The 25447-nt window shown below is 44.6% G+C and overlaps 1 protein-coding gene across 5 annotated transcripts in view; it reads right to left on the reverse strand.

Annotated features, from left to right (window-relative positions):
- LOC127009952 (G-protein coupled receptor moody-like) overlaps positions 1-25447 on the reverse strand; it is a 204967-nt gene that overhangs the window by 6306 nt on the left and 173214 nt on the right. For 3 of the 5 annotated variants that reach the window (XM_050883514.1, XM_050883536.1, XM_050883525.1), the window contains 7 exons: positions 16555-16806; positions 7559-7817; positions 7052-7172; positions 4846-4992; positions 3704-3769; positions 2816-2994; positions 981-1013 (listed from right to left, as the gene is read on the reverse strand). In XM_050883514.1, coding sequence (XP_050739471.1) covers positions 981-1013; positions 2816-2994; positions 3704-3769; positions 4846-4992; positions 7052-7172; positions 7559-7817; positions 16555-16792 — 1043 coding nt within the window. In that variant the 5' untranslated portion in view covers positions 16793-16806. The remainder of the gene's footprint in view (positions 1-980; positions 1014-2815; positions 2995-3703; positions 3770-4845; positions 4993-7051; positions 7173-7558; positions 7818-16554; positions 16807-25447) is intronic. The other 2 variants (XM_050883557.1, XM_050883547.1) reach the window with 2 other exon arrangements.

Genomic DNA, 25447 nt, shown 5'->3' on the forward strand with positions numbered 1-25447 from the left:
ATGAATCTTATATATACGGTATATTGCTATCTGCCTGATTTTAGTTTGTATTTTCACCCACACACCCACACCTACACACACTGTTTAAAGAAATACAGTTTTCCCAATGAGATGTATCAAAGAGTGAAAAAGCCTGGGGGAAAAAGGTTGTTTATCCCAAAAATTTAAATTATTATAAAACTAAAATTGATCACTTGCCACTCAGAGATGAGAACCCACCCGTGTGGCTCACTTCCTGTACATGACTAGGTAAACACAAGTAAATAAACACATACACACACCTAGTACAGCCCCTGCCACACACTCACTCGCAACACCTCCATGCTTGTCCACACACTCAAACACTTACATGTATCTCTATCAGACTGAACAGATATTCATAATACACAGCAGTTTGTTGAGTACCATTTGAAGAAAGATTTGAGAACCCTAAGTAGAAACCTGAATACATATGATAATGATTAGTTTTCTGTTTAAAGTCTGCAACACCTTGTAAAATAAATACATATACTGTACTTGTAAAAGCTTTTATGATTAAAATTTTAAGAACATACATGACAACAAGGCTAAAACATATATATTAGGGCTAAAGATAATTTACAGAATAGATCTCATTAGGTCTGGTGACAGGAGGACAAGAGAACAAATTTTGGTGGAAAGTTGACTGTAAGGTTACTTTTCTTATACAGTACAAACAATGAGACAAGCAGCTTCAGCAAGGCACTATGGGCAAGGAATGTTATTAATCTTAATGGTAAGTTACAAAGATCTGGAAATGAAGATAGGACGACTGCCTCTCAACTACAAGGAAATAAACATAACTTTGTAACCTAACCTAGCTGTATCCTATGTTCCTACACACACACACACACACTCATTCAAACAAAGGAACAAACACACTTATGATTAAACTGACACCAAAGTTTCAAGACATAAGAGGACATATGATACAACATGCAGAAAATGCAAGCAAAACTTACCACTTTCCAGTTAAAAGTCTGGCAGCACGAAGACTATTTGGGTGAAAGCAAACAAGATATATATAAATAAGTGCTTACAAGTCAAAATGTGCTTCAAAGACCATCAAAATATTAATGTTAATGCAGAAAAAAGAAAAGGGTTGCATTTTGCTTCTGATTTAGATATTTGCAAGAAGCAGCCTCTGAAGGAAATCAAGCATGAAGAGAGCATTAAAGCATTAAAAAGATTTTTACATAATATTCATTAAATATTTAATTATATAACAACACACTTTTGTAATATTTTCTTTGTTTCTGTCTGCCCCACAAGGCATGTTTTATATATGGCTAAAACACACATGTCTACCTAAGCCAGGGAGAAATTTTGTGTGGAAAGTATGGCACAGCAAAACATAAGGTTAGAAAACCTGCAGAGTTTTCAAATATATGTAAGGTAGGGGAAGTTGGGGCATACGTTAAAGCTGAGTGTTGTGTCAGCACTGATTCCTGTCAGCTCAGCCCTTGAGCATGTGGTGGGACACAGGGTGAGTGTGATAATTAACAGCTGTGTGGGCAAGGTACTTGCTGACTACCCCAGGTCAGGATCAAACCCTGGCGCAATGATTCATAGCTGGGCGTGGTGGCCACTACATCACAAAGACACGTGAAGGCACAATGTTTTGTAGCCAGAAAGTTATAAATAGCTGAGCAGCAGTAAATAACTCACAAAACTATCACTTCCCTGCTTAACTTTGAGTACTTGCACCACACAGCAACAGCCAATGAGGTCACTAATTCCTGACACAATAATTACTCATCAAGTCAACTGTCCTTACTGCTGAAGAAATGCTCATTATGTTTTCCAATACATTCTCATTATAAAACACAGATGTACATGCGTGTAATATATGGATAAAAACAGTCATAATGTGATGCGGTCCAAAATATTTTCATATGAGATATAAACATTTGCCATCTAAATAATAAAGATTAATCCCAAAATGCTTCAAAAGTCCATGCTCATCATTAACTCATTTAAAAAAGACAAACGGTTATGTACAAAATTGACACAAAAGCAAAGCCTTTCAGCATGAAAACACCATGATGGACTGTGGGGCGGCCTGAGGTATACATGGTGATGATGGCGTGGACTAGAGTCAGTGTCGGCATCTGGAGTGACAATACTTGAAGGGTGTGTGAATATGTTTTGCCTTCCATTTTACTGTGCAATACCAATACTTTTTTTAGGGTTTAAGTCCTTACTGGCTCAAGTATAAAGTGGGTTATTGATAACAATTGATTTAGTTTGGGAATTTTCTCTTTACAGCTGAACTGCTCCCTAAATTCCTCCTTTTCATCAACTGCTCTGCATCCTACAGTGATATCATGTTCCAAGACAAGGTCACTCATCGCATTACACACAGAAGATTACACATTAGGTTGCTAACTTCATTCTTGTTTGGAGAATGTCATCTCTCAGCAAAGGGACATCTATACCTACTTTCTGTTGTGTTATGCTAAGCTTGTTGGGTTAGGAAAAATCCTTGTGTTAGTTTGAAAGCTTAATTGATGTCCCGGCCCCTCCCATGATGATTGCAAAGCTGCGTCACTTCTATCATAATTGCAATCTACAATTAGTACAATTCCTCATTACTTGCATTCCACTCTAGTTAGGATTCTGATTCTCTTTAATGTACTTTCATCCAAAAAAATTTAAAACAGTACCTCTCCAAAACATGCAACCTGTAAGACAAATTTTATGAATAGTGTGTGTGTGTGTGTGTGTGTGTGTGTGTGTGTGTGTGTGTGTGTGTGTGTGTGTGTGTGTTTCAACTGTACATGACAATCAAACTTACAATCTGCGACGCAAGCTTGTCTCGGAGACCATCTTCTTGAGGTTCTTGAAGGAGGAGGTGGACCCCTTCCGCTGGGTGCCTGTACCTGTGGTGGAGGAGGTGGAGGCGGAGGAGGTCGGGGGCACCACCTTTTTGTTCTTCTGGGAGGAGCGCGCCACTCTGGCTGAGCTCAACTTTACCTGTTACATGACAATTATATTACTTATGCATACATGTGCAAACATTACATATATGAGCAATAATATTCAAGTTAATCTTCAATAATAATCAGAATTTAATCATTTCAACTTGTGATTAAATACATGAACTGCTAAGCATCAGTTTATACATATTCAAATTAATTATTAAAATAAAAAGTTTTGGCAACATCACACAACATGCAAACAAAAATATTAAGTGTAAACATGCAAATTCGTTACATGCAGATATGGTGCGGTTATTTTCCATCATACTTTCAACCAATCAAGGAATCACCCTCCAGACACGAGCCAAGGGTTCACAAGACCACACAAACACCTGCAGCCAAAAACAAATAAGACAAAACAACCAACACCGGAAAGCAAAACCCAACAAGACCAATATAAAAAGACACAAAACACCAACATCAGCCGTGGGGTACAAACATCCCTTGGCAACGTGCAAGAATACATGGCAAACTGTGCAACATTAATCTCAAAACAAAATTCCTATAACATACTTCAACAGAAAGAAAATCAAGGTTTCAAACATCTGCAGGTCATTGACGCAGACACATACACAAACGAAGGACACATAATCATACACCTGGGAGTCAAACCTTTGTGCACACTGAACATAACGGAACAGACTGGACACAGAAAGACACAACAAACAAGTTAGCGAAGACAATAGTCAATCAAAATTTAAGACCTGTGCTTGCGGTGGCGGGAAATTTGTGCTGAACTTCCGCTGTCTTACCACCGCCCTCCTGACCACCTGGCATGGGGAGGATGGCACATGAGGGCATCACAAGGCATAAGAACTAAGTAGGTACATGTGGCCGGTTTTAATTTGTGTACGTCAATCAGAAAGGCCTGTCACTTGCGTCAAAGAGAAAAAGTATATTAAACATGCCTGGCTAACTGTGATATAAATGGGATCTTTTAAATAATCTCATATGTACTCTTTATATCCTTAAGACTCAAGTGTAGTTTATTTCCCGAGAGCAACACTTCCAAATTTTGTAGCCTATACCTGGATTTAGATCTACCTCAAAATTGTGTTCTACTAGTTGATTTTCTCTTACAAAACATGCTTGCTCAACTTTCTTCCGCAGCTTTTCTTTCCCCATTATAGAATTTTAAAGTTACCTCTTGTGTTAATTAATCCATTTCATAATCCTCCTCCTTTTCCTATTTATCCACCTCCTCCTTTTCCTATTTATCCATCTCCTCCTCCTCCTCCTCCTCCTCTTCCTCCATTTATTTCTCTTCCTCCTCCTTATCCTCCTTCTCCACCTCCTTCTCTTCCTCCTCCTCTTCCTCCATTTATTTCTCTTCCTCCTCCTTATCCTCCTTCTCCACCTCCTTCTCTTCCTCCTCCTCTTCTTCCTCCATTTATTTCTCTTCCTCCTCCTTATCCTCCTTCTCCACCTCCTTCTCTTCCTCCTCCTCTTCTTCCTCCATTTATTTCTCTTCCTCCTCCTTATCCTCCTTCTCCACCTCCTTCTCTTCCTCCTCCTCTTCCTCCATTTATTTCTCTTCCTCCTCCTTATCCTCCTTCTCCACCTCCTTCTCTTCCTCCTCCTCTTCTTCCTCCATTTATTTCTTTTCCTCCTCCTTCTCCTCCTTCTCCAACTCCTTCTCTTCCTCCTCCTCTTCCATCTATTTCTCTTCCTCCTTCTTCCTCCACCTAGTTCTTTTCCTCCTCCTCTTCCTACTCCTCCATCAACTTCTCTTCCTCCTCCTCTTTCTTCTTCTCCACCTACTACACTTCCTCCCCATCTCCCTCCTCCTTTTCCAACTACCTCTCTTCCTCCTCCTCCACCTCTTCCCTCTCCTCCTCTTCCTTACCATAATGAAGACAAAGAAGTAGAGGATAAAGATCAGGAGCACAGGGATGAAGGCGTCCATCACGAGGTAGACGAGCCTGGCCAGCCTGTTCTTGTTGTCCAGGTCGCACTCCATGGTATTGGGGTTGTACTCATACTGGCCGAACACCTGCAGAGGGTCGAGGAACCATAAGTAACGGATGGGGATTAGAAACTGAAATACTCAATGGAAATGATGAGGGTGTTACCAGGCTAGAGGTTGAGTTACTCTGATGAATGACGAGAATGTGTTGTCAGGGGTTGAGGGACCATAAGTAGAGGATTTTTTATTTTATTCATTTTTTCTATGGGAAGGATTTCAGCTCAAGGGCCCAAAAAACAAAGAGTAAACAGAAAACCTCGCTAAATGCTGCTCCAACAAACACGAATAGAATAAAATGCCAAAAGAGAGGTCAGTTCCAGGAGAAGAATGGGGACTAGAAATTGAAATACCTGATGGAAATGATGAAGATGTTACCAGACTAGAGGTTAAGTTACTTTGATTATAGTCTGATAAATGACGAGATTGTGTTATGAGGCTAGAGAGTTAAGGTACCATAAGTAGAGGACGAGGACTAGAAATCGAGACACCCGATGGAAATAATGAGGATGTTACCAGAGTAGAGATTGAGTTACTCTGATAAATGATGAGATTGTGTTATGAGACAGAATAAAATGCCATAAGAGAGGTCAATTCTCAAGAGAAAACTGAGACACCTGATGGAAAGGATGAGGGTGTTACCAGACTAAAGACTGGGTTACTCTGATAAGTGATGAGATTGTGTTATGAGACTAGATAGTTGAGGTACCATAAGTAGAGGACGAGGACTAAAAACTGAGACACCTGATGGAAAAGATGAGGGTGTTACCAGACTAAAGACTGGGTTACTCTGATAAATGATGAGATTGTGTTATGAGACTAGAGAGTTAAGGTACCATAAGTAAAGGACGAGGACTAAAAACTGAGACACCTGATGGAAAGGATGAGGGTGTTACCAGACTAAAGATTGGGTTACTCTGATAAGTGATGAGATTGTGCTATGAGACTGTATATAGAGAGTTAAGGTACGATAAGTAAAGGACGAGGACTGGAAATTGAGACACCTGATGGAAAGGATGCGGGTGATACCAGAGTAGAGATTGAGTTACCCTATTAGAATGATGAGAATGTGTTATCAGACTAGAGGTTGAGTTACTCTGATGAATGATGAGATTGTGTTATGAGACTCTGGAAATGAGACACCTGATGGAAAGGATGCGGGTGATACCAGAGTAGAGATTGAGTTACCCTAATAGAATGATGAGAATGTGTTATCAGACTAGAGGTTGAGTTACTCTGATGAATGATGAGATTGTGTTATGAACTTATGAGACTATAGATTGAGACACCATAAGTAGAGGATGGGGACTAGTAATTGAGACACCTAATGGATATGATATGAGGGTGTTACCAGACTAGACATTGAGTTACACTAATAGAATGATGAGAATGTGTTATCAGACCATAGACTGAAATACCCAAAGAAACTGATAAGGATTAGGACCAGACTAGAAAGTGAATTGCCTTGTAAAAATGGTGGTAATGAAGGCAAGACTAGAGATTGAAATACCCAAAGAAAATAGTTTAAGAAAATGATGAAAATGTGAGCCAAATTAGAAAATGTAATACTACTCGAAGAACATGATAAAGATGAGTAGTACCAGACTAGAAACTGAAATATCTTATGAAAATTATGGTAATGATAACCAGGATAGGGACTGAAAAACTTAAGATAATTATAAGATGTGATACCAAAATAGAGATTGAGATACCCAGAGAAAATGTTGATGATGTGAACCAAACTAGAGTTGAAAATATCCTTAAAAAAATATTTGGATATATACTAAACTAAAATATGAAATAACCTAAGAAAATGATGAAGATGAGAGAGAGAGAGAGAGAGAGAAAGGAAAAAAGAATGGAAAGAAAGAAACAAACAAACAAACGAACGAACGAACAAACAAACAAACAAAGAGAATGAGAAAAAGAGGAACAGAAACAAAGAGAAAGAAACAGGAAGAAGGAAAGAAAAAAGAGAAAAAAAGAAAGAAAATGAAATTGAGAGAGAGAGAGAGAGAGAGAGAGAGAGAGAGAGAGAGAGAGAGAGAGAGAGAGAGAGAGAAAGGAGGGTAGACTCATTCATTTTTACCCCAATGGCGGGGGGTATCCTCATGGCGATGGAGTAAAGCCAGATGATCGCGATGTAGACCCCAATGACGGTGGGCTGGTTGATGTTTTGGTAGAGCCGCGGTTGGGAGACAGCGATGGCCCTGCAGACGGAAGGCAATGGTGAGGGCAGCGGTGGTGGTGGTGGTAATTATTGTAGTAGTAGTAGTAATAGTGGTGGTAGTGGTAATAATTGTAGTAGTAGTAGTAGTAGTAGTAGTAGTAGTAGTAGTAGTGGTGGTGGTAATAACTGTAGTAGTAGTAGTAGTGGTAGTAGTAGTAGTGGTGGTGGTGGTGGTAGTGATAATTGTAGTAGTAGTAGTAGTAGTAGTAGTAGTAGTAGTAGATTGAATTTTTTGAACGATTAATTTTTTCATGATTCAAAATCGTAGTATAAACATAACATTCGCATCACAAACAAGACACTGATAACCTTGATAATACATCGCTAAAGTAACAATAACGAACAAAAACGAAACAAAAACTATACCTGGTGAGCGCTATGGCGAGGATGGTCTGCAGCTCAACTTGCGTAATGGAGTATCTGAGGGTCGTGAAGAAAATGCAGTGACGGTCCGTGAGCAGCGAGCCCTCCAGGTGACGCTGCAGGTAGAGGTACTGCGCGCCGGACATGGGCAGGATGAAGACGCAGAACATGAGCTCCACCACGGCCAGGTTGACGACGAAGGCGGTGGCGGTGGTGCGCAGGTTCTTGGTCATGGGCAGAGCGATGATGGTGAGGAGGTTGCCTGAGAAATAGATAGGTAGACAGATAAACAGATAGATTCATAGATGGATTAGTAGATAGACAGACGACATACAGAGATGGATGGATAGATAAATAAAAGACAGATAGGTGGATAGAAAGACATACAAAAATAGATAGATAGGTAGAGAGATGGAGAGGAGGTTGCCTGAGAAATAGATAGGTATATAGATAAACAAATAGATGTATGGATAGATGGATTGATAGATAGACAGACGACATACAGAGATGGATAGATAGATAAATGAATAAAATACAGATAGGTGGATAGAAAGACATATAAATAGATAGAGAGATAGATATATGGGTAGACAGATAGCCTACATAGTGTTATGCCGGACGTGTTACTTGGGTTCCGTGTCGCCGTCAGGAGACTCCGTGGGAGGGAGATATGTAAACACTTTGCACAACTTCTGTAGTTTAATATTCTTCCTTAGTAGTACACTTCACTCTGACTCTTCACTTACCACTAGCTTACTATGACTGGGACTGGACTCTCTCTCGCCCTCTTCTCCTATATATATCCAGAACAGTACAGTCTAGAATATTACAGTATATTTCAGATCATACAAGAAAATGTAGCAAAAATATATGCAAGTTGGCAATACTTCCCGGCTGCCTGGCCGCGCCCGGCGCGGACGGCTCCTTGCTCTCCGCCCTTTGCTCGTTTCTCCGGGAGCCTTCTAGAGGCCTATGGTCGCCGGGGAAGCTTCCAGCACAACACTATCCCCTAATTGTGATAGTCCCGATCACACATAACGATTTACAAACATAAGAGAATTAATAAAAAACATAATAATCGTCGTATCGCTGTGGACGCCTGCGTTGTCTCTGTCGTCTGTTCGTTGCCTCCTGCGCGTCTGTCTCCTGGTGCGCCTCGTCGTCGTCCGCTTCTTGGGGTGTCCCTGGAACATCTGCCGAAGCCGGGAGGTTATCTCCCTCGGCTGAAAGGGCCAGGAGGCCTACGTCGTCGTCGACCTCCTCTCGGTCCTGGACGTCCCTTGCGTTTTCGTCGGCTGCTGGGTGTCTGTAGTTGTTCCAGGTGTAGTTTCCCGGACCGTGGTACCTCCATAGGCGGTTGACGTGGACAACTTTCGGCTTGGTCTTTCCGTTCTCCGGATTCGGTAAGTCACGTCGGAGAGGCGTTCTAGCACAGTGTAAGGGCCTTCCCAGGGGCTCTGTAACTTCGGAGACTGTCCTTTCTTCCTCTGCGGGTTGTAAAGCCAGACTCGGTCTCCTTCCTTGAAGTCAACGTGGCTTGCCCTCATATTGTAACCGCGCTTCATGGCCTCCCGGAGAACTTCAAGGCACCTCGGACTTGATGGTGCACCTCTTCCAGCCGTTCCTCTAGTTGACGGGCAAAACTGGAGGCGTCCCTGGAAAGCTTTTTCCAGAGGCCTTCCTGTCAGTAGGTCCACCGGTCAATCGAAGCTCACGTCCAAACATCAGCTTTGCCGGTGAATACCCCGTAGTCTCGTGGGCGGCAGACCTGTAGGCCATGAGAAGCGCAGGCAGCTTCTGATCCCATGAAGACTGATCATTGTTGCACTGCTTGGCCAACTCCTGGCCCAACGTCCAATTAAACCTCTCCACCATTCCATCTGACTGTGGGTGCAGAGGGGTGGTCCGGGTCTTCTTGATACCCAGAAGCTTGCAGCACTCAGCAAGGACTGTTGACTCAAAATTCCTTCCCTGGTCGGAATGGAGCTCGTTAGGCACACCAAAGCGACAGAAGAACTCCTCCACCAAAACCTTGGCGATGGTAGTGGCTTCCTGGTCAGGGATGGCGTAGGCTTCCGGCCACTTGGTGAAGTAATCCATTGTGACACAGATGTATTTATTTCCGTTCGTCGTCAGAGGCAATGGTCCTGCTATATCTACTGCCACCCGTTCCATGGGGGCTCCAACCTGGTATAGTTGCAGTGGGGCACGGTGACGCTTCTTGGGGCCCTTCTTTGCACAGCACACCTCACACGCGTGACACCATTCTTCCACGTCCTTCCTCATGCCAACCCAGTAGAACCTTTGGCGCAGGCGACTCAGTGTCTTCTTTACCCCTAGGTGTCCGCTGGTGATGCTGTCGTGCATTTCTTTCAAGACGCCTTCCCGGGACTTCACAGGTAACACCGTGGACCAGTAGTGGTCAAGACCATCATGAGAGACCCAGCGTCGCTGCAACACCCCGTCGTCTATCCGAAGAGTGTCCCACTGAGTCCAGTAATTCTTGGTGGTAGGGCTTTCTCTCGAGATTACTTCCCACCCAGGTCGCGTTGACGACTGACTCAGCCACTCCATAATTGGTCTCAGATCTCGGTCCTCCCGCTGCAGTTTTCCCAAGTCTTCCCATGGCACCTCCGCTGTCTGTTCCACTGTAGTGCGGCGGCACATATTCTGGACGCTTTCCCTCTGGAGGCAATGTTGACACTCCGGTAGGCATGGGCGCCGGCTCAAGCTGTCCGCGTTACCGTGTGTTAGTCCAGATCGGTGCACAATAGTGTAGTGATGCTGCTCTAGTTTACCTATCCAGCGAGCAAGCTGGCCCTCAGGGTTTTCAGTGACTTCAGCCACCGCAATGCAGCGTGATCCGTGCGGATGGTGAAAGTTGCACCGTACAGGTAAGCATGGAAAAAGTCAAGGCTCTTGACTACTGCCAGGAGTTCTTTCCGGGTCACGCAATAGTTTTTCTCGGCTGGGGTGAGCTTCTTGCTGAAGTAGGCCACAACCCGTTCCATGTCGGCACATGCCTGAGATAGCACTCCACCAATCCCCTCATCACTGGCATCACAATCCAGTATAAAAGGCTTAGAGGGGTCTGGGTAGGTGAGTACGGGCGAGCTGATGAGGGCCTCCTTGAGCTTCTCAAAGGCAACCTGAGTTTCCGCTGTCCACTCAAACTTGCGCCCCTTCTTCGTCAGGAGGTGCAGTGGTGCAGCAATCGTAGCGAAGCCTTTCACAAACCTGCGGTAGTATGAGCACAACCGAGGAAGCTCCGCAGCTCCTTCACGTTGGTGGGTGTCGGCCAGTCCCTTACCGCAGCCACCTTCTCAGGATCAGTGCGTACTCCAGACTCGCTCACGATGTGTCCCAAGTATTGGACCTCCTTTTGGAACAGACAGCATTTCTTCGGGCTGAGCTTAAGGTGTGCAGCTCTAAACCGGGCGAAAACCTCTGATAGCCTTTCCATCTCCTGCTCGAAGGTCTGGCCAAAGACAATCACGTCGTCGAGGTAGATGAGTGCCGTCTTCCAGTGAAGTCCCTCCAGCACCCTCTCCATCAGCCGCTCAAACGTGGCCGGCGCGTTGCACAGGCCAAAGGGCATGACCTTAAACTGCCACAGGCCTTGACCGTAGGAGAAGGCTGTTTTCTCTTTGTCCTGTTTCGCCATTTTGACTTGGTGATACCCAGACTTCATATCCAGTGTTGAAAACCACTTGGAGCCCACCAAGGCGTCGAGCGTGTCGTCGATCCGTGGGAGTGGGTATGAATCCTTGATGGTGAGATCGTTGAGGGCTCGGTAGTCCACGCAGCACCTGAGGGAACCGTCCTTTTTCCTGACGAGCACTACAGCAGACGCCCACGGGCTGCTGGACCGCTCGATTAACCCCTGTTGCCGGAGATCATCCATTACCTCATCCATCTCCTTGCGACGGGCTGGTGCCATCCTTCGAGGAGCTTGCTTCACTGGGCGGTGGCTACCTGTGTCGATGTGGTGCTCTACCAGGTCCGTACACCCCAAGTCCAGGTCTCCTGTGGAAAACACATCTGCATTTCTCACGAGAAGCTCCCTGAGCTGTTCCACTTGGGGTTCCTCTAGACACTTGGAGCTCCTGTCAAACAGGTCGCGCAGGTAGTCAGGCAGCTCCTCCTGGGGCTTCGTCAGGGTTCTCCTGCAGACACAGGTTCTTGGTTTCTGGTCGATCTCTTGGCACAACCCCACCATGGTCCCTTGTTTTATTTTCTTTGGGCTGAAGGAGACATTGGCCACGACGACAGGCACTTCCGCTGCAGCAGGGTCTACCAAAGTACTGCCTACAATCACCCCGTTTTCTACCGGGCATCGACTTCCACTCTCTACCACACACAGGCTAGCCGGGGGGGCACCCGTAATTTGACAGGGTAACAGCATCTCCGACCTCGGAGGAATAATGGTGGTGCGCTTGACCGTCACTGGCAGGTCTTCCTTGTTCACAGTCGTCAGTGGCACCCTCCTTCCTCTTACAGTCAGCTGCTTAGCGCGGAAGTCCAGCTCGCACCTGTGGGAGACAAGATAGTCCATACCTAGGATGCAGGGGTCATCCATGTCGGCCACGTACACAGAGAGGAACTCTTCCTTTCCTCCGAGCTCAAACTTCACGTCCACTGGGCCTCTGAGCTCTGCGTAGTGTCCTGTGACTCCGCACAGTCGATGCGGCGTCTTAGGAAGCCGACGATGACTCACCACGTCAGGCCGCACCAATGTGCGTTCCGAGCCTGTGTCGACGACCACAGGCCACAACACTCCGTCAACCTTGCCCTCCACTTGGCAGCTTGTCATGGTGGTTCTCCTGCACACTGATATCTTCGGGGCATGTACAGGACAGACTGGTCGTTGCCCCCGTGAACCAGTCCTTCTTAGTTTCCCGAGTGGTGGTCCCTCGTTGGGGGCACATTTTTCCGACACTCATTCTTCCAGTGCCCCTTTTCTCCACAGGTCCAGCACTTGGGTCCTTCCCTGGGCTTCTTCTTAGCGCCACCTTCATATTCCTTCTTCCTCTTATAGCATTCGTTCTCCTTGTGCCCAACCTTCTAGCAGTACCAGCACGTTCCTTGGAACCTGTCTGTGCCAGAAGTCGAGTCGTCCCTGAAGCTTGACAAGCTAGACCTAACAAAGGACTCAAACTCCATGGCACGTGCCAGAGCTTCCTGCATTGATGTTGGCTTAGCTTGGTTCACTTGTATCTTCAGCTGAGGGCTGTCCAGGGCATCGATGAATTGATCACGCAAAACCGTCAGCAGGTCAGGGTGGCACCTGGTATGCCTTGTGCGCCATGCTCTCAAGGTCCTGAGCGAGTTCCTGAAGAGACTCGCCGCGCCTCCTGTTGCGGGTTCTGAACCTAACCCTGAAGAGCTCGTTCTGGTGCTTGGTCCCATATCGTTGCTCCAGCGCCTGTGCCAGCCCGCTGTAGCTGCCCTTTGTCGCATTGTCGAGCTGAGCAAGGACCTCCAGCGCCGCCCCTTTGAGGCTAGGGGCCAGCTGTACCGCGCACTCTTGGTCATCCCATCCGTTCCGAGCTGCCAACAACTCAACCTGAGCGGTAAGCCTCCCAGGAGACCTTTCCATCAAACTCCTGAGGCTTCTTTCTAACAGGCGAACCCAGCAGACCCATGGGGCTGGCGGAACTTCTTGCGGGGATAAACTCAGGCGAAACAGGGCTCAAACTACCCCGGACTTGCGTAGAAGGAGCATCTTGGGTACAACTAGCCCCCTGCAGCACTGGCTGTCCGTTTCCAGCCAAGCAGTCTTCAAGGGCCTTCACTCTGTCACTTACTTCTAGTATTTCTTTGTGTGTCGTCTCCGTACCACCTCCATCTCTTGTTGAAGATTTGTGTGTTCTTTCTCCACTTCTATCAGGCGTTGTCCCAAGTTCGTGGTCACATCAGTCATTTCTCTTCGCACTGATTCACTTCCATCTTGTACTGCTTTTAGCTGTAGCTGTAATCCTGTGAAGCGATCTTCTAGCTGTTCTTTGAGTTCTTGGAGTGTTCCTTCTTGTTGTTGCTGTGCTCTTTCTTGTTGTTGCTGTGCTCTTTCTTGTTGTTCTTTGAGTTCTTGGAGTGTTCCTTCTTGTTGTTGCTGTGCTCTTTCTTGTTGTTGCTGTGCTCTTTCTTGTTGTTCTTTGAGTTCTTGGTGTGCTCTTTCTTGTTGTTCCTTGAGTTCTTGGAGTGCTCTTTCTTGTTGTTGCTGTGCTCTTTCTTGTTTCTCCCCCTGTAGTCTCAAGGCTTCCAAAAGTTCAGTCAACATGTCGTCCCTCTGGGCAGCTTGGGAACGAGTCTCCATGGCGAAAAACAAATGCCTACACTCCTGACACCAGTGTTATGCCGGACGTGTTACTTGGGTTCCGTGTCGCCGTCAGGAGACTCCGTGGGAGGGAGATATGTAAACACTTTGCACAACTTCTGTAGTTTAATATTCTTCCTTAGTAGTACACTTCACTCTGACTCTTCACTTACCACTAGCTTACTATGACTGGGACTGGACTCTCTCTCGCCCTCTTCTCCTATATATATCCAGAACAGTACAGTCTAGAATATTACAGTATATTTCAGATCATACAAGAAAATGTAGCAAAAATATATGCAAGTTGGCAATACTTCCCGCCTGGCGCCTGGCCGCGCCTTGCTCTCCGCCCCTTTGCTCGTTTCTCCGGGAGCCTTCTAGAGGCCTATGGTCGCCGGGGGAAGCTTCCAGCACAACAATAGATACAAACAGATAGATAGATAGATTGAGAGAGAATCATCATAAAACTGTCATTCAAAATAGTTGTTATGATTGTTTAATGGATAATATGAATGATTGATTGCCTTACTGTGTGTGTGTGTGTGTGTGTGTGTGTGGACCCGCGCGCATGTCATCATATTTAATTCAGTGTCCCACAAACTCCTACCTCCACGTCATTTTAATTCACAACACATCTCGCCTTCAAAACCCGCGCAAGAGTGAGTGTAACAAAAACTCCAAAACACTTTCCTTCTGCCTCAAAAAAAAAAAAAAAATGTTGGACCCATTTACATCATAGGCGAGGGGAGAGAGATGGGTGGGAGACATAGGGAGAGAAAACGGTGGATGGGGAGAACGGGGATGGAAGATAAAGGGGATACTGTAACTAAAACGTCGCGGAGGGTGGGGAGCAAAATGTGGTATAGGGGAGGCTATATAGAGGTGGGTTTAGGGAGGGGAGAGAGCGAAGGATGTGAAGGGTGAGGGAAGATGGGGAGGGTAGGGAAGGGGGGAAACATAGTGGATAGCAAAATGTAAGTAGCGGGAGGGAGCGGTGTAGAGGGGGATGCCGTGGGAGGAGAGGATGGGAAAGATGCGAAAGGGGAGAGAGAGATGAAGTGGACGTGGGGTAAGATAGGGAGGGGAAACTTAGTGGACAGCAAAATGGAATGGAATGGGCAGTGTCGAGGGGGGCGTGCGAGAGACGAGGAAGGATGGGAAGATAGGGAAGTGAAGAGATGAATTGGCGTAGAGTTAAGTTAGAGAGGGGGCGAGGAGACGTAGTGGGCGGCAAAATGAAAGAAGTAGAGTAGATACATAGACGGATGTATAGTGGAGTTGTGAAGTGGAGTAGGCCGTTTGGAAAGGGGGTATGGGAGGAGAAAAAAGAGAAGGAAGATGAGTAAGGGGAGTGAGAGATGAACTGGACTCGAAATAAAATGGGAGATGATGGGGAAGGTAGATATAGAGAAAAAAGAAAATGTACAGTATATAAAGAAGACAGAAAACACAAAAAGAAAAACTGGAAAAAAAGAGGAAATATGAAAGTAAAGAAAGGAAAACAAAGAAAAGCAATATTGGAGTAAGATAAGAGATGGTGAGAAAAGGAAGATATATTGAGAAAAAGAGAAATGAAGGAAAATATATAAAGACGACAAAAAAACACAAAAGAGAAACTGGAAAAAAGGCGGAAATATGAAAGTAAAGAAAGGAAAACAAAGAAAAGCAATATTGGAGTAAGATGAGAGATGGTGGGAAAGGAAGATACATTAAAAAAAAAGAGAGAAATGTAGGAAAATATATAAAGACGAAAAAAAACACAAGAGAAACTGGAAACTAAGAGGAAATATGAAAGTAAAGAAAGGAAAAAAGAGAAGAGCAACATTGGAGTAAGATGAGATATGGCGGGAAAAGGTAGATATATATAAAAAAAAGAGATGCAGAAAAAATATATAAAAAAACGACAGAAAACACGAGAAACTGAGAAGAAAAGGAAATATGAAAGTAGAGAAAAAAAAGAAAGAAGAGAAATAAAATGAAGAAAGAACACGGTATGACTATTTTCAGCAAAGGAAGGAAGTTGAAAAAAAAGCTAAAAAATAAAAAAAAAAGCTGTACGCTGCTCCAACAAATACAAGAAAAAAAAAAAAAAAGCGAGAGTCCGGCCAGAAGAGAGGTCAATTTCGGGTGGAAGGATAGAGGAAAGGAAGGAATGGATGGAGTCTGGACCACATGTTACACGAGTTATGACGGCCGCTGTGTGCCTCCCTATACCATGAGGGCGGGGAATGAACGGACATCTCGGCGAAGAGGGTCAAGAGAGGAGCAGCAGGAGAAATTATTGTTAGTGATGGAGACAGGAAGAAATGTGATGAAAGAAAACGAGGAAAAGCGGGAAGACTAGAATAAAAATAAATGTGCGTCCATTCCTACATGATGAACACAGAGAAATAGGAAAAAAAGTGAAAAACGACGGAAAAAAACGCAAAAAAGGAGAGAGAGAGAGAGAGAGAGAGAGAGAGAGAAAGGAGAGACAGAGATTTAGGTAGCGAAAAATCCTTAAAACGAACATGCCAAAACAACAGAAAACAGGCGAAAAAAAACGAAAAAAACGTAAAAGGAGATAAGATAACGTGAAATCGAGACAGGCAGACTAACAGATAGATAGATAGATAGATAGATAGGTAAATGAAGAGAGAGACTGTACCCTACTAAAGCACAAAAAGAAACTAATAAAACTTACCGAACGTGCCCAGAATGGCGATGATAAAAGCGGAGGCAGCCGTGAAGCCTAGCATGTCGGCGGGGTAGTGGTGGCCCTCCTCCTCTACCCCCTGCGCGGAGGTCGAGAGGTTGGCGGTGGAGGTGGAGGGCGCCGTGGAGGACTCCGTCAGCATGGAGGAGAAGGACGAAATGGAGGCGTCACCCAGCAGAGTGTTGAAGTGGGTGAATCCGTCACCCGGCTCCATAAATTCACCCATCTTGCCGACGTGACCTGGAAGAAGATAAAGCTATGTTCATCCAGATACGAAAGCAGCTATTGGTAACGCTCCCACCCCGAAATTGACCTCTCTTGGCCACTCTTAAGTTTTGTCTATTATGGGAGCGGTGAGTAGCGGGCTTTTTTTTTTCATCTGCACTCTTTTTGTTGCCCTTGAGCCGTCTCCTTTGCTGTAAAAAAATGCCGCCGAAAAGGAGATCAATCGCTTTCTAATGAGCGTTTCTGTAAGTTCACGGCACAATAGAACGATCAAACTACCAAAAGGGTCATAAAACTACCACTGGAAAGGCCCAAAACTCCTACGAAAGCCTTGCCAAATGAGTGCGCTTGGGTTCCGAAATGTTGAAGAATACGGGCCGAAGAGTCATCCATTCATCCACCCTGCTATCCTTCCGTCGTGGTCTGGATGAAGGGAAAAAAAAGCTATAGGTTCATAAAGTTCTGAAAAGTCATCCACCTTGCCGACGTGACCTGGCGAAGGGATAAAAAGCTATGTTCATCCAGCTCCGAAAAGTCATCCATTCATCCATCCTGCTACCCTTCCCCCGTGGTCTGGATGAAGGGAAAAAAACTATGGTCATCCAGTTCCGAAATGTCATCCAGTCTGCCTACGTGACCTGGAGAAGGGATAAAAAGCTATGGTCATCCAGATTCGAAGTCATCCATTTTGCCGACGTTGCCTGGGAGAAGGGATAAAAAAAACATGTTCATCCAGATTCGAAGTCATCCATTCTGCCGACGTTGCCTGGAGAAAGGGAAATACATGTTCATCCAGATTCTATAAGTCACCCGTCCATATGTTGTTTCGAGCTGGTGGATGACAATGCTCGTCTAATCCTTTATCTCCTTCCTTATCCTCCTTTTGTCTTCATATGAATTTCTAGTATGTGTATATGGTAAACATCTTGACCAATCCATTTCTTTTCTACTGTCGCCTCGTTCTCTTCTATCTCCATCGTCTCTTTGGGTCGTACTACTTAAGATTTCGTCTCCTAAATTCACATAATTATTTGACAAGGCATTCGTAGGAATTTTGGGCATTTCCAGGGGTAGTTTTATGACCCTGGTAGTAGTAGTTTGACGCTTCTTCTGTACCATGAACCTGAAGAAACACTCATAAGAACCCGATTGATCCGCTCTTTGACGTTTATTACTTAAGATTTCGTCGCCAAAATTCACATATTTGACAAGGCTTTCGTAGGAGTTTTGGGCATTTCCAACGGTAGCTTTATGACCCTGGTAGTAGTTTGACGCTTCTTCTGTACTATGAACCTGAAGAAACACATTATAACCCGATTGATCCCCTCTTTGACGTTTATTACTTAAGATTTCGTCGCCTAAATTCACATATTTGACAAGGCTTTCGTAGGAGTTTTGGGCATTTCCAGGGGTAGTTTTATGACCCTGGTAGTAGTAGTTTGACGCTTCTTCTGCACCATGAACCTGAAGAAACACTCATAAGAACCCGATTGATCCCCTCTTTGACGTTTAGAAATAGATGATGCGAGAAGCGAAAATGTCGTATAAAACCGATCTTTGTCCAAATGATAATCGAATGGGGGAAAAAAAATCCTTGACATAAATATTCATACAAATCAACAACCTCGTTCATTTTTTCCCTTCCTCGGCGTCCGCCCCCAACGAGGAAGCAAAATACTCCTGCCTTGACGTATTGTAAAGTAAAAAATATTGAATAAGTAGAAGAACGAAGAAGTAAAGAAATGAAGGAATAAAGAGACCCTGAATTGCAGCCTCCATTAAAGATCGCTCAGACGTTCTCCAGGAAGCTTGAAATAAAGTTACACACGCACACACACACACACACACACACACATACATACACACACACACACCATGCACTCCTATACACACATCTTCCGTCCTCCGTGTGTGTGTGTGTGTGTGTGTGTGTATTACGTGCTTCCATTACCCCTGCGGCATGATCACTCCGCCCCACGCCCCCCTTCCCTCCAACCTCCCGCCCCCCTTCACCCCCCTTGCCCCCTTCACCCCCTCCCCCCCCCCAGGAAGGTATGCGTAGTAGTAATCCCAAGCAGATGTTCAGGAGGCAAACGACACGATAAACTTTGGCCATTACGGCGCCTCAAGACACACACACACACACACACACACACACACACACACACACAGTCATCACCTCAACTCTCCAGCTAATGATGCACTCCAAAATCAGTTGTTTCTTTTATAATTAACGAAAGGCCAATACTCTAATGCACTTGTTTGTTTTCTTTTGCTTTTCTTTTGTTTTGTTTGTTTTTTAAAGCGTGAATATTGTGTTGTGTGTTGCGGGAAGAACTCAAAACTCCACGAGGTATGGTAGAGTGTTTGGAATCCTAATTAGCAAGTTAGTATACACGGGGTCTTAAGTTGAGTTGTGCGTGTTGCGTGTTGTTGTTGTTGTTGTTGTTGTTGTTGTTTTTGTTGTTGTTGTACTTAATGTCTTTTGTTCAGTTTTGTATTCCAGAAAGTAACATGTTTTTCTTTTTTTAGGGAGAGTATGTGCGTATGTTCGTGAGGGGACTGTGTGTATGAGTATTTCCTGTGTGTGCGTGTGTGTGTGTGTGTGAGTGTTGCGTGCAGGTGCTGCGTGCTCATAAACTGGGAGGAATGTTACCTGAGCCCTTGTTGGAGTGTTACAAATGAATCGTGAGGTGGAGAAATGATAGTGTGTGGTGGGGAGGGAGGGAGGTGTGTGTGTGTGTGTGTGTGTGTGTGTGTGTGTGTGTGTGTGTGTGTGTGGTTCTCGGCTTTCAACACTTCACTTTGGCAGGTATATAAGAGGCTGAGTCGTCTTAATTCTCTCTGCAACACACACACACACACACACACACACACACACACACACACACTTTCTTTTCTCTTTTTCTCGTAGGTGCTGAGGAAAAGGAATATATAGATAGACAGATAGAGATATATAGACAGATAGATAGACAGATAGATGCAAAGCCAAACAAAGCTCTCCCAAGAACCATATGAAAAAGAGAGAAAAAGAAGTAGAAAGAAAACCTATTGAAAAGTTTAGTCAGGTGAGAAAAATAGAGATAAAGAAATACATAAGTCTGTGGTGCGGAGGAAAGTTGAGTGAATTCTAGGTAACGGAGACAATAGAGAAAATAGAGAAACTGAAAGGGGAAAATTGGCAACCTTCTCCTACCTCCACCCCTCCCTCTCCCCCTCCCTCATCCTCTCCCCCTTCCTCCCTCCCTCTCCCCCTCCCTCCCCCGACTCCACAACACAAAACGCATACCAAGAAAAGAAATCATCCACGCAGTCTTCATTTTGGCTTCCTCAGCTCTGCAAAAAAAACTAAAATATAAAAAAAATAAGTCAGAAGGCATGAAATGAAGCAGAAGGAAAACACAACGAGAAGGACACAAAGGAAAAGGTTAAGAAAGACGATGAAAAGAACGAAAGAGAGGAGAACGTATGGGAAAGTGGAGGAAAAGAAATTAAGAAAAAATATGAAAAAGAGAGAAGAAAGATAGTTAGCAGGACGTAAGAGAAAATGGAGGAAAACAGAATGACGAAAGAAAATATGAAAAAGAGAAGAGAAAGAGAGTTAGGAGAACGTAAGAGAATATGGAAGAATACGAAATGCTGAGAAAATATGAAAAAGAGAGAAGAAAGAAAGTTAGGGTAAATGGGGAAAAAAGGAACCATGAAATACGATACAAAATAGAAGGGAAAAGAAGAAAATGAAGCAGAATGAAAGCAAAATGAGGAAACAAGTGAAAAAAAAGTTAGGAAAGACCATGAAAGGAACGTAAAAAATAGACGATAGAAAGTGAGAGAAAATGGAAAAAAATAAAGATGAAATAACATAAAAAGAGAAGAGAAATAAATAAAATGAACCTGAAGAAAAGCGAAATGGGAAGGAAACAAATGTGGAAAAGTTGGGAAAGACGAAAAAACAGGAAGTCAAAGAGAGGAGAGAAAGTGAGAGAGAAAATGGAGAAATGAAGGATAAAAGAAAAACGGGACCTAAAATAAATATGATGTAGATGAGAGGAAATGAAAAGAAAAAGATCATGAGAGAAAAAAAAAATATTAGGACGTGGAAGGATAAAACGAAATGGGGAGAAAAAGAAGAGAAAGATGAATGAAGAATAAAAAAATAAAATGGAAGAAAAGAAAGCAAAAAAAAGTAATACCGAAAATGACATGAAATAAATATGAGGTTGATAGAGTTAAAAAAAAAAAAAAAGGAGAATTCAGTGAAGCAAATCAAAGTCTAACCCGGAAAAGAAAAAAAAAAAAGAGCAGTCAGAGAGAGAGAGAGAGAGAGAGAGAGAGAGAGAGAGAGAGAGAGAGAGAGAGAGAGAGAGAGAGAGAGAGAGAGAGAGAGAGAGAGAGAGAGAGAGAGAGAGAGAGAGAGAGAGAGAGAGAGAGAGAATGTTAGTGGGGCGAGTGTTCACGGGAGAGAGGAAGAAGTAGAATTGGAGTAAGAAGAGGAGGAGGAGGAGGAGGAGGTGGAGGGTGGCGTGTGGTGAGGAAGGAAGTATCTGCGGCCTGACTGAAGAGGAGGAGGAGGAAAAGGAGGAGGAGGAGGAGGAGGAGGAGGAGGTGAGCGGTTTGCGGGACATGGCAGGAAGATTTACACAGGGCGGCGGGGACTACAAACCCACGCAGACCACCGCCGCTCTTTTTTTTTTACCCCTATATTTATTGCATCCTTCTGTATTTCCTGTTTCGTAATTTGTATCCTTTTGTATTTTGATTTCGTTGTATCATGTTTCCTTTTTTTTATATTTTGTTTCCTTTTTTGTATTTTGGATTTTTTATATCATTATTTTTTTTGTGTTTTTTGTATCTATTTCTTGTATTGCTTTTATATTTTTGCATTTAAAAAAAAAATTGTGTTGTGTTTCATGCATTTTTCGTTTTTTTTTGTATTCTGTATCCTTCGTGAGAGAGAGAGAGAGAGAGAGAGAGAGAGAGAGAGAGAGAGAGAGAGAGAGAGAGAGAGAGAGAGAGAGAGAGAGAGAGAGAGAGAGAGAGAGAGAGAGAGAGAGAGAGAGAGAGAGAGAGAGAGAGAGAGAGAGAGAGAGAGAGAGAGAGAGAGAGAGAGAGAATATGAAAGAAAGACAGAGAGAAAGAGAGATCAGCCAGATTCCTACATTACCATTTTATCAAGGAAGTCGAGGCCCTGAGCAATCACACTTCAGGACTTACCCTAAAAAAGTCAACCCAGTGCATTAGAGAGAGAAAGAGAGAGAGAGAGAGGGAGAGAGAGGACACACACGCCTAAGTGACAAAAAAAAGAAGATAGTGTCCTTTTTCCCTTTCCCTCTTTTATCCTTTCCTCAAAACACAAATGGTGGCAGCGGTGCGGGTTTTATATTGCAAAGCTTCAACCGCCACTACACTGCCCTCCAGGACCCCTCTGTATGTGGAAGGGAGTGTAGTGTGTGTAGCGGCTGGTGGTGGTAGTTCTCTCTCTCCCTCTGTACGTATATATGAAACCCCCGCTGGTACAGATAATGATTCCAAGGAGAGAGACTTTACACAGACCTGAGAGAGACCTCGGAAAACCCCTTGGACAGATATCATCCCACACATATCAGCTGTTTCTTCCGTCCGTCCTAGACCTTGGAGAAGCCTTGGACAGACCTTAAAAGAGACCCTGGATAGACCATAGCAAGGCCTTGGACAGACATCATCCCACACACACCAGCTGTTTCTTCCGTCCGTCCTAGTCCTTGAAGAAGCCTTGGACAGACCTTAAAAGAGACCCTGGATAGACCATAGCAAGACCCTGGACAGACATTATCTCCTACACACACATACCAGCTGTTCCTTCCGTCCTTCCCTTATTCCCTTCCTTGCTCTTGGTGGTTCTTGGTTGGTCTGCAAACGGTTACGACTGGATCCTTTTCTGTTCTTCTTCTTTAGCTCGTAAGATGAAGAGACCGACAAAGAGCAACCGAAGGAAATAAGGAAGCAGAGGAAAAAATTGAGAAGCGCAGCCGCCTCACACGAGTAATAAAAGAATGAGAGGAAGAAGAGAGGGAAGAAAAAACTGTTGATGATGTAAAAGAAAAAGATAAAGGAAAAGATAATGCAAAATAATGAAAGAAAAGAAGAAGAAAAAAAGAAGACGAAGATGAAGAAGACGAAGACGAAGACGAAGAAAAAAGAAGACAACGAAGACGATGAATAATAATAAGAAGAAAAAGAAGGAAAAGAAAAAAAAGAAGAAAAAAAGAAGATAAGGAGGAGGAAAAGGAGGAAGCGAAGAAGAAAAAAGACCAAGAACAACAACAATAATGATGGTAACTAAACAACAACAACAACAACAACAACAACAACAACGATGGAGGCGGCGGCGGCGGTGGTGGTGGCAGAGCGCTCTCTGCCTCCCTCCTCCCAAGCTTTATGCGCGAGGCGAAGAAGCATTTTTCGTGGGGGGAAATATACATGTTTTTCCCTCTTACCGTTACCTGAGGAGGAGGAGGAGGACGGAGGAGGAGGGAGGGAGAGGAGGGAGAGAGAGAGAGCGGGAGGGAGAGTGGAAGGGAGGGAGAGAGAAAGGAATAGGAGAGGAAATAAGTGTGAGAGAGAAAAAGGGAGGAAGGAAGGAGCTGGAAAAGAGAAAAAGAGAAGAGGGAAAATGAGTGTGGTAGCGAAAAGGAATAAGGAAGGAAAGACCAGGGAGAGATGAGAGAAGAGGAGGAGGAGAAAGGAAGAGAGAGGGAGGGAGGGAAAGAGGGAGAAAGAGAGAAAAGGGGAAAAAATTGAGTGTAGAAGCGAAAAAGAGAGAAAGGAAGGAAGGAAGGAGCAGGAAGAGAGAAAGGGAAAAGAGAGACAGAATGAATAAGGGAGCGAAAAGGGAGGAAAAAAAAGAATGAAAGAAAAAGCAGAGAGAGAGAGAGAGAGAGAGAGAGAGAGAGAGAGAGAGAGAGAGAGAGAGAGAGAGAGAGAGAGAGAGAGAGAGAGAGAGAGAGAGAGAGAGAGAGAGAGAGAGAGAGAGAGAGAGAGAGAGAGAGAGAGAGAGAGAGAGAGAGAGAGAGAGAGAGAGAGAGGAAAAGAAAAAAAAGAATAAGTGTGGGACAGAAAAATGGAGGAAGGAAGGAGGAGGAGGAGGAGGGGGAGGAGGAGGAAGAGGAGATGGAGGGGAAGAAAACCCAGCATATCACGCACCCGATGAAAATTTTGCGCTGCGGTGATGCCAAATTTCGTGGAAACTCGGAAAGCATAAGTTACGTTGCCTTTGATGTTCTCTCCCGGCCCTTGAGCGTTCCAGGACCCGCGAAAACCACCTCAACGACGAAGAGGAAAGCACTGGTACGTTGGTTCGATCCCCGGCGCGCTAATAAGGGGCAAATTTTCCGTGGATCTTCAGTCAAACCACGATTTCCGCTAGCGTGGTTCTCATTTGTTTCTTGTTATTGCTGATGCTGATGATGGTGAGTAATACCGTCGTCCTTCGGGGAAATCTACCGTAGCTTTGGAAGATCGTGGACACGTCAGAAAACCACGGAAATATGAGAACCACGCCAGCGGAAATTGTGGTTTGACTGAAGATCCACGGAAAATTTGCCCAGTGTAATAGTCCATTCAATAACACGACCAACACGCCAACCAGCTATACGATGCTAGGCAATGATTACTAATGGCACCATATTTTGAATTTCAGCGCTCGAAAACACATCTGACAAGGCTTTCATAGGAGTTTTGGGCTTTTCCATGGGTACTTTTATGGCCCTGGTGGTAGTTTGACCCTTCCTCTGTAGCATTAACCTGAAAACGAGCTCATTAGGACACGAGTAATCTCCCTTTTGGCCTTTGGAAGTAGATGATGTAGGAGGGGGAGGCGTCTGAAGATACCGACCGTGGAGTACCGGGATATTACGGACGAAGGCGATGGTTCCAAATGGTGTGGCTTTTAGCGTGGGGTGAAGGGATGGCTTGTAGGGGTGAAGGGAAGATATGGAAGGGGAGAGGAAAAGTTAGAGGAAGGATATGGGAAGGAAGGGGAACGTAGAGGAGGAATATGAGGAAGAAGGGGGAAAGATTGAAGGGAAGCTAAGAAAGGGGAGAGAAGAGGTTAGAGGAAGGATATGGGAAGGAAGGGGAAGAAGGGGACGTAGAGGAGGAATATGAGGAAGAGTAGGAACGGTTGAAGGGAAGCTATGGAAGGGGAGAGGAGAGGTTAGAGGAAGGATATGGGAAGGAAGGGGAAGGAATGGAAACGTAGAGGAGGAATATGAGGAAGAGGGGGAAAGGGTTGAAGGGCAGCTATGGGAAGGAGGGGAGGAAGAGGAGGAGAAAGAAGGGAAGGAAAGAGGAGGAATATGAGGAAGAGTAGGAAGGGTTGAAGGAAGCTATGGAAGAGAGAGAGAGGTTAGAGGAAGGGTAGAAGGAGTGGAAAAGGGGACGGAGGAGGAAGAAGGGAGGCTGGGGAGAGGTAATGGAAAGGAAGGACGGAAGGAGGAGAAAGAAGAGGTTAGGGAGGAAGAGGTGAAGGAAGGAAGAAGAGAGAAGGGTAGAAGGGAAGGTGGAGGAAGAAGGGAGGCTGGAGAGGTGGAAGGAAGGGAGGAGAGGAAGAGAGGAAAGGAATGGGAAGAGGGTACGGGAGGACATTCTGATAGCAAGGAGGAGGAGGAGAAGGAAG

Source organism: Eriocheir sinensis, chromosome 4, assembly GCF_024679095.1.
Source record: "Eriocheir sinensis breed Jianghai 21 chromosome 4, ASM2467909v1, whole genome shotgun sequence".
Lineage (NCBI taxonomy): Eukaryota > Metazoa > Arthropoda > Malacostraca > Decapoda > Varunidae > Eriocheir > Eriocheir sinensis.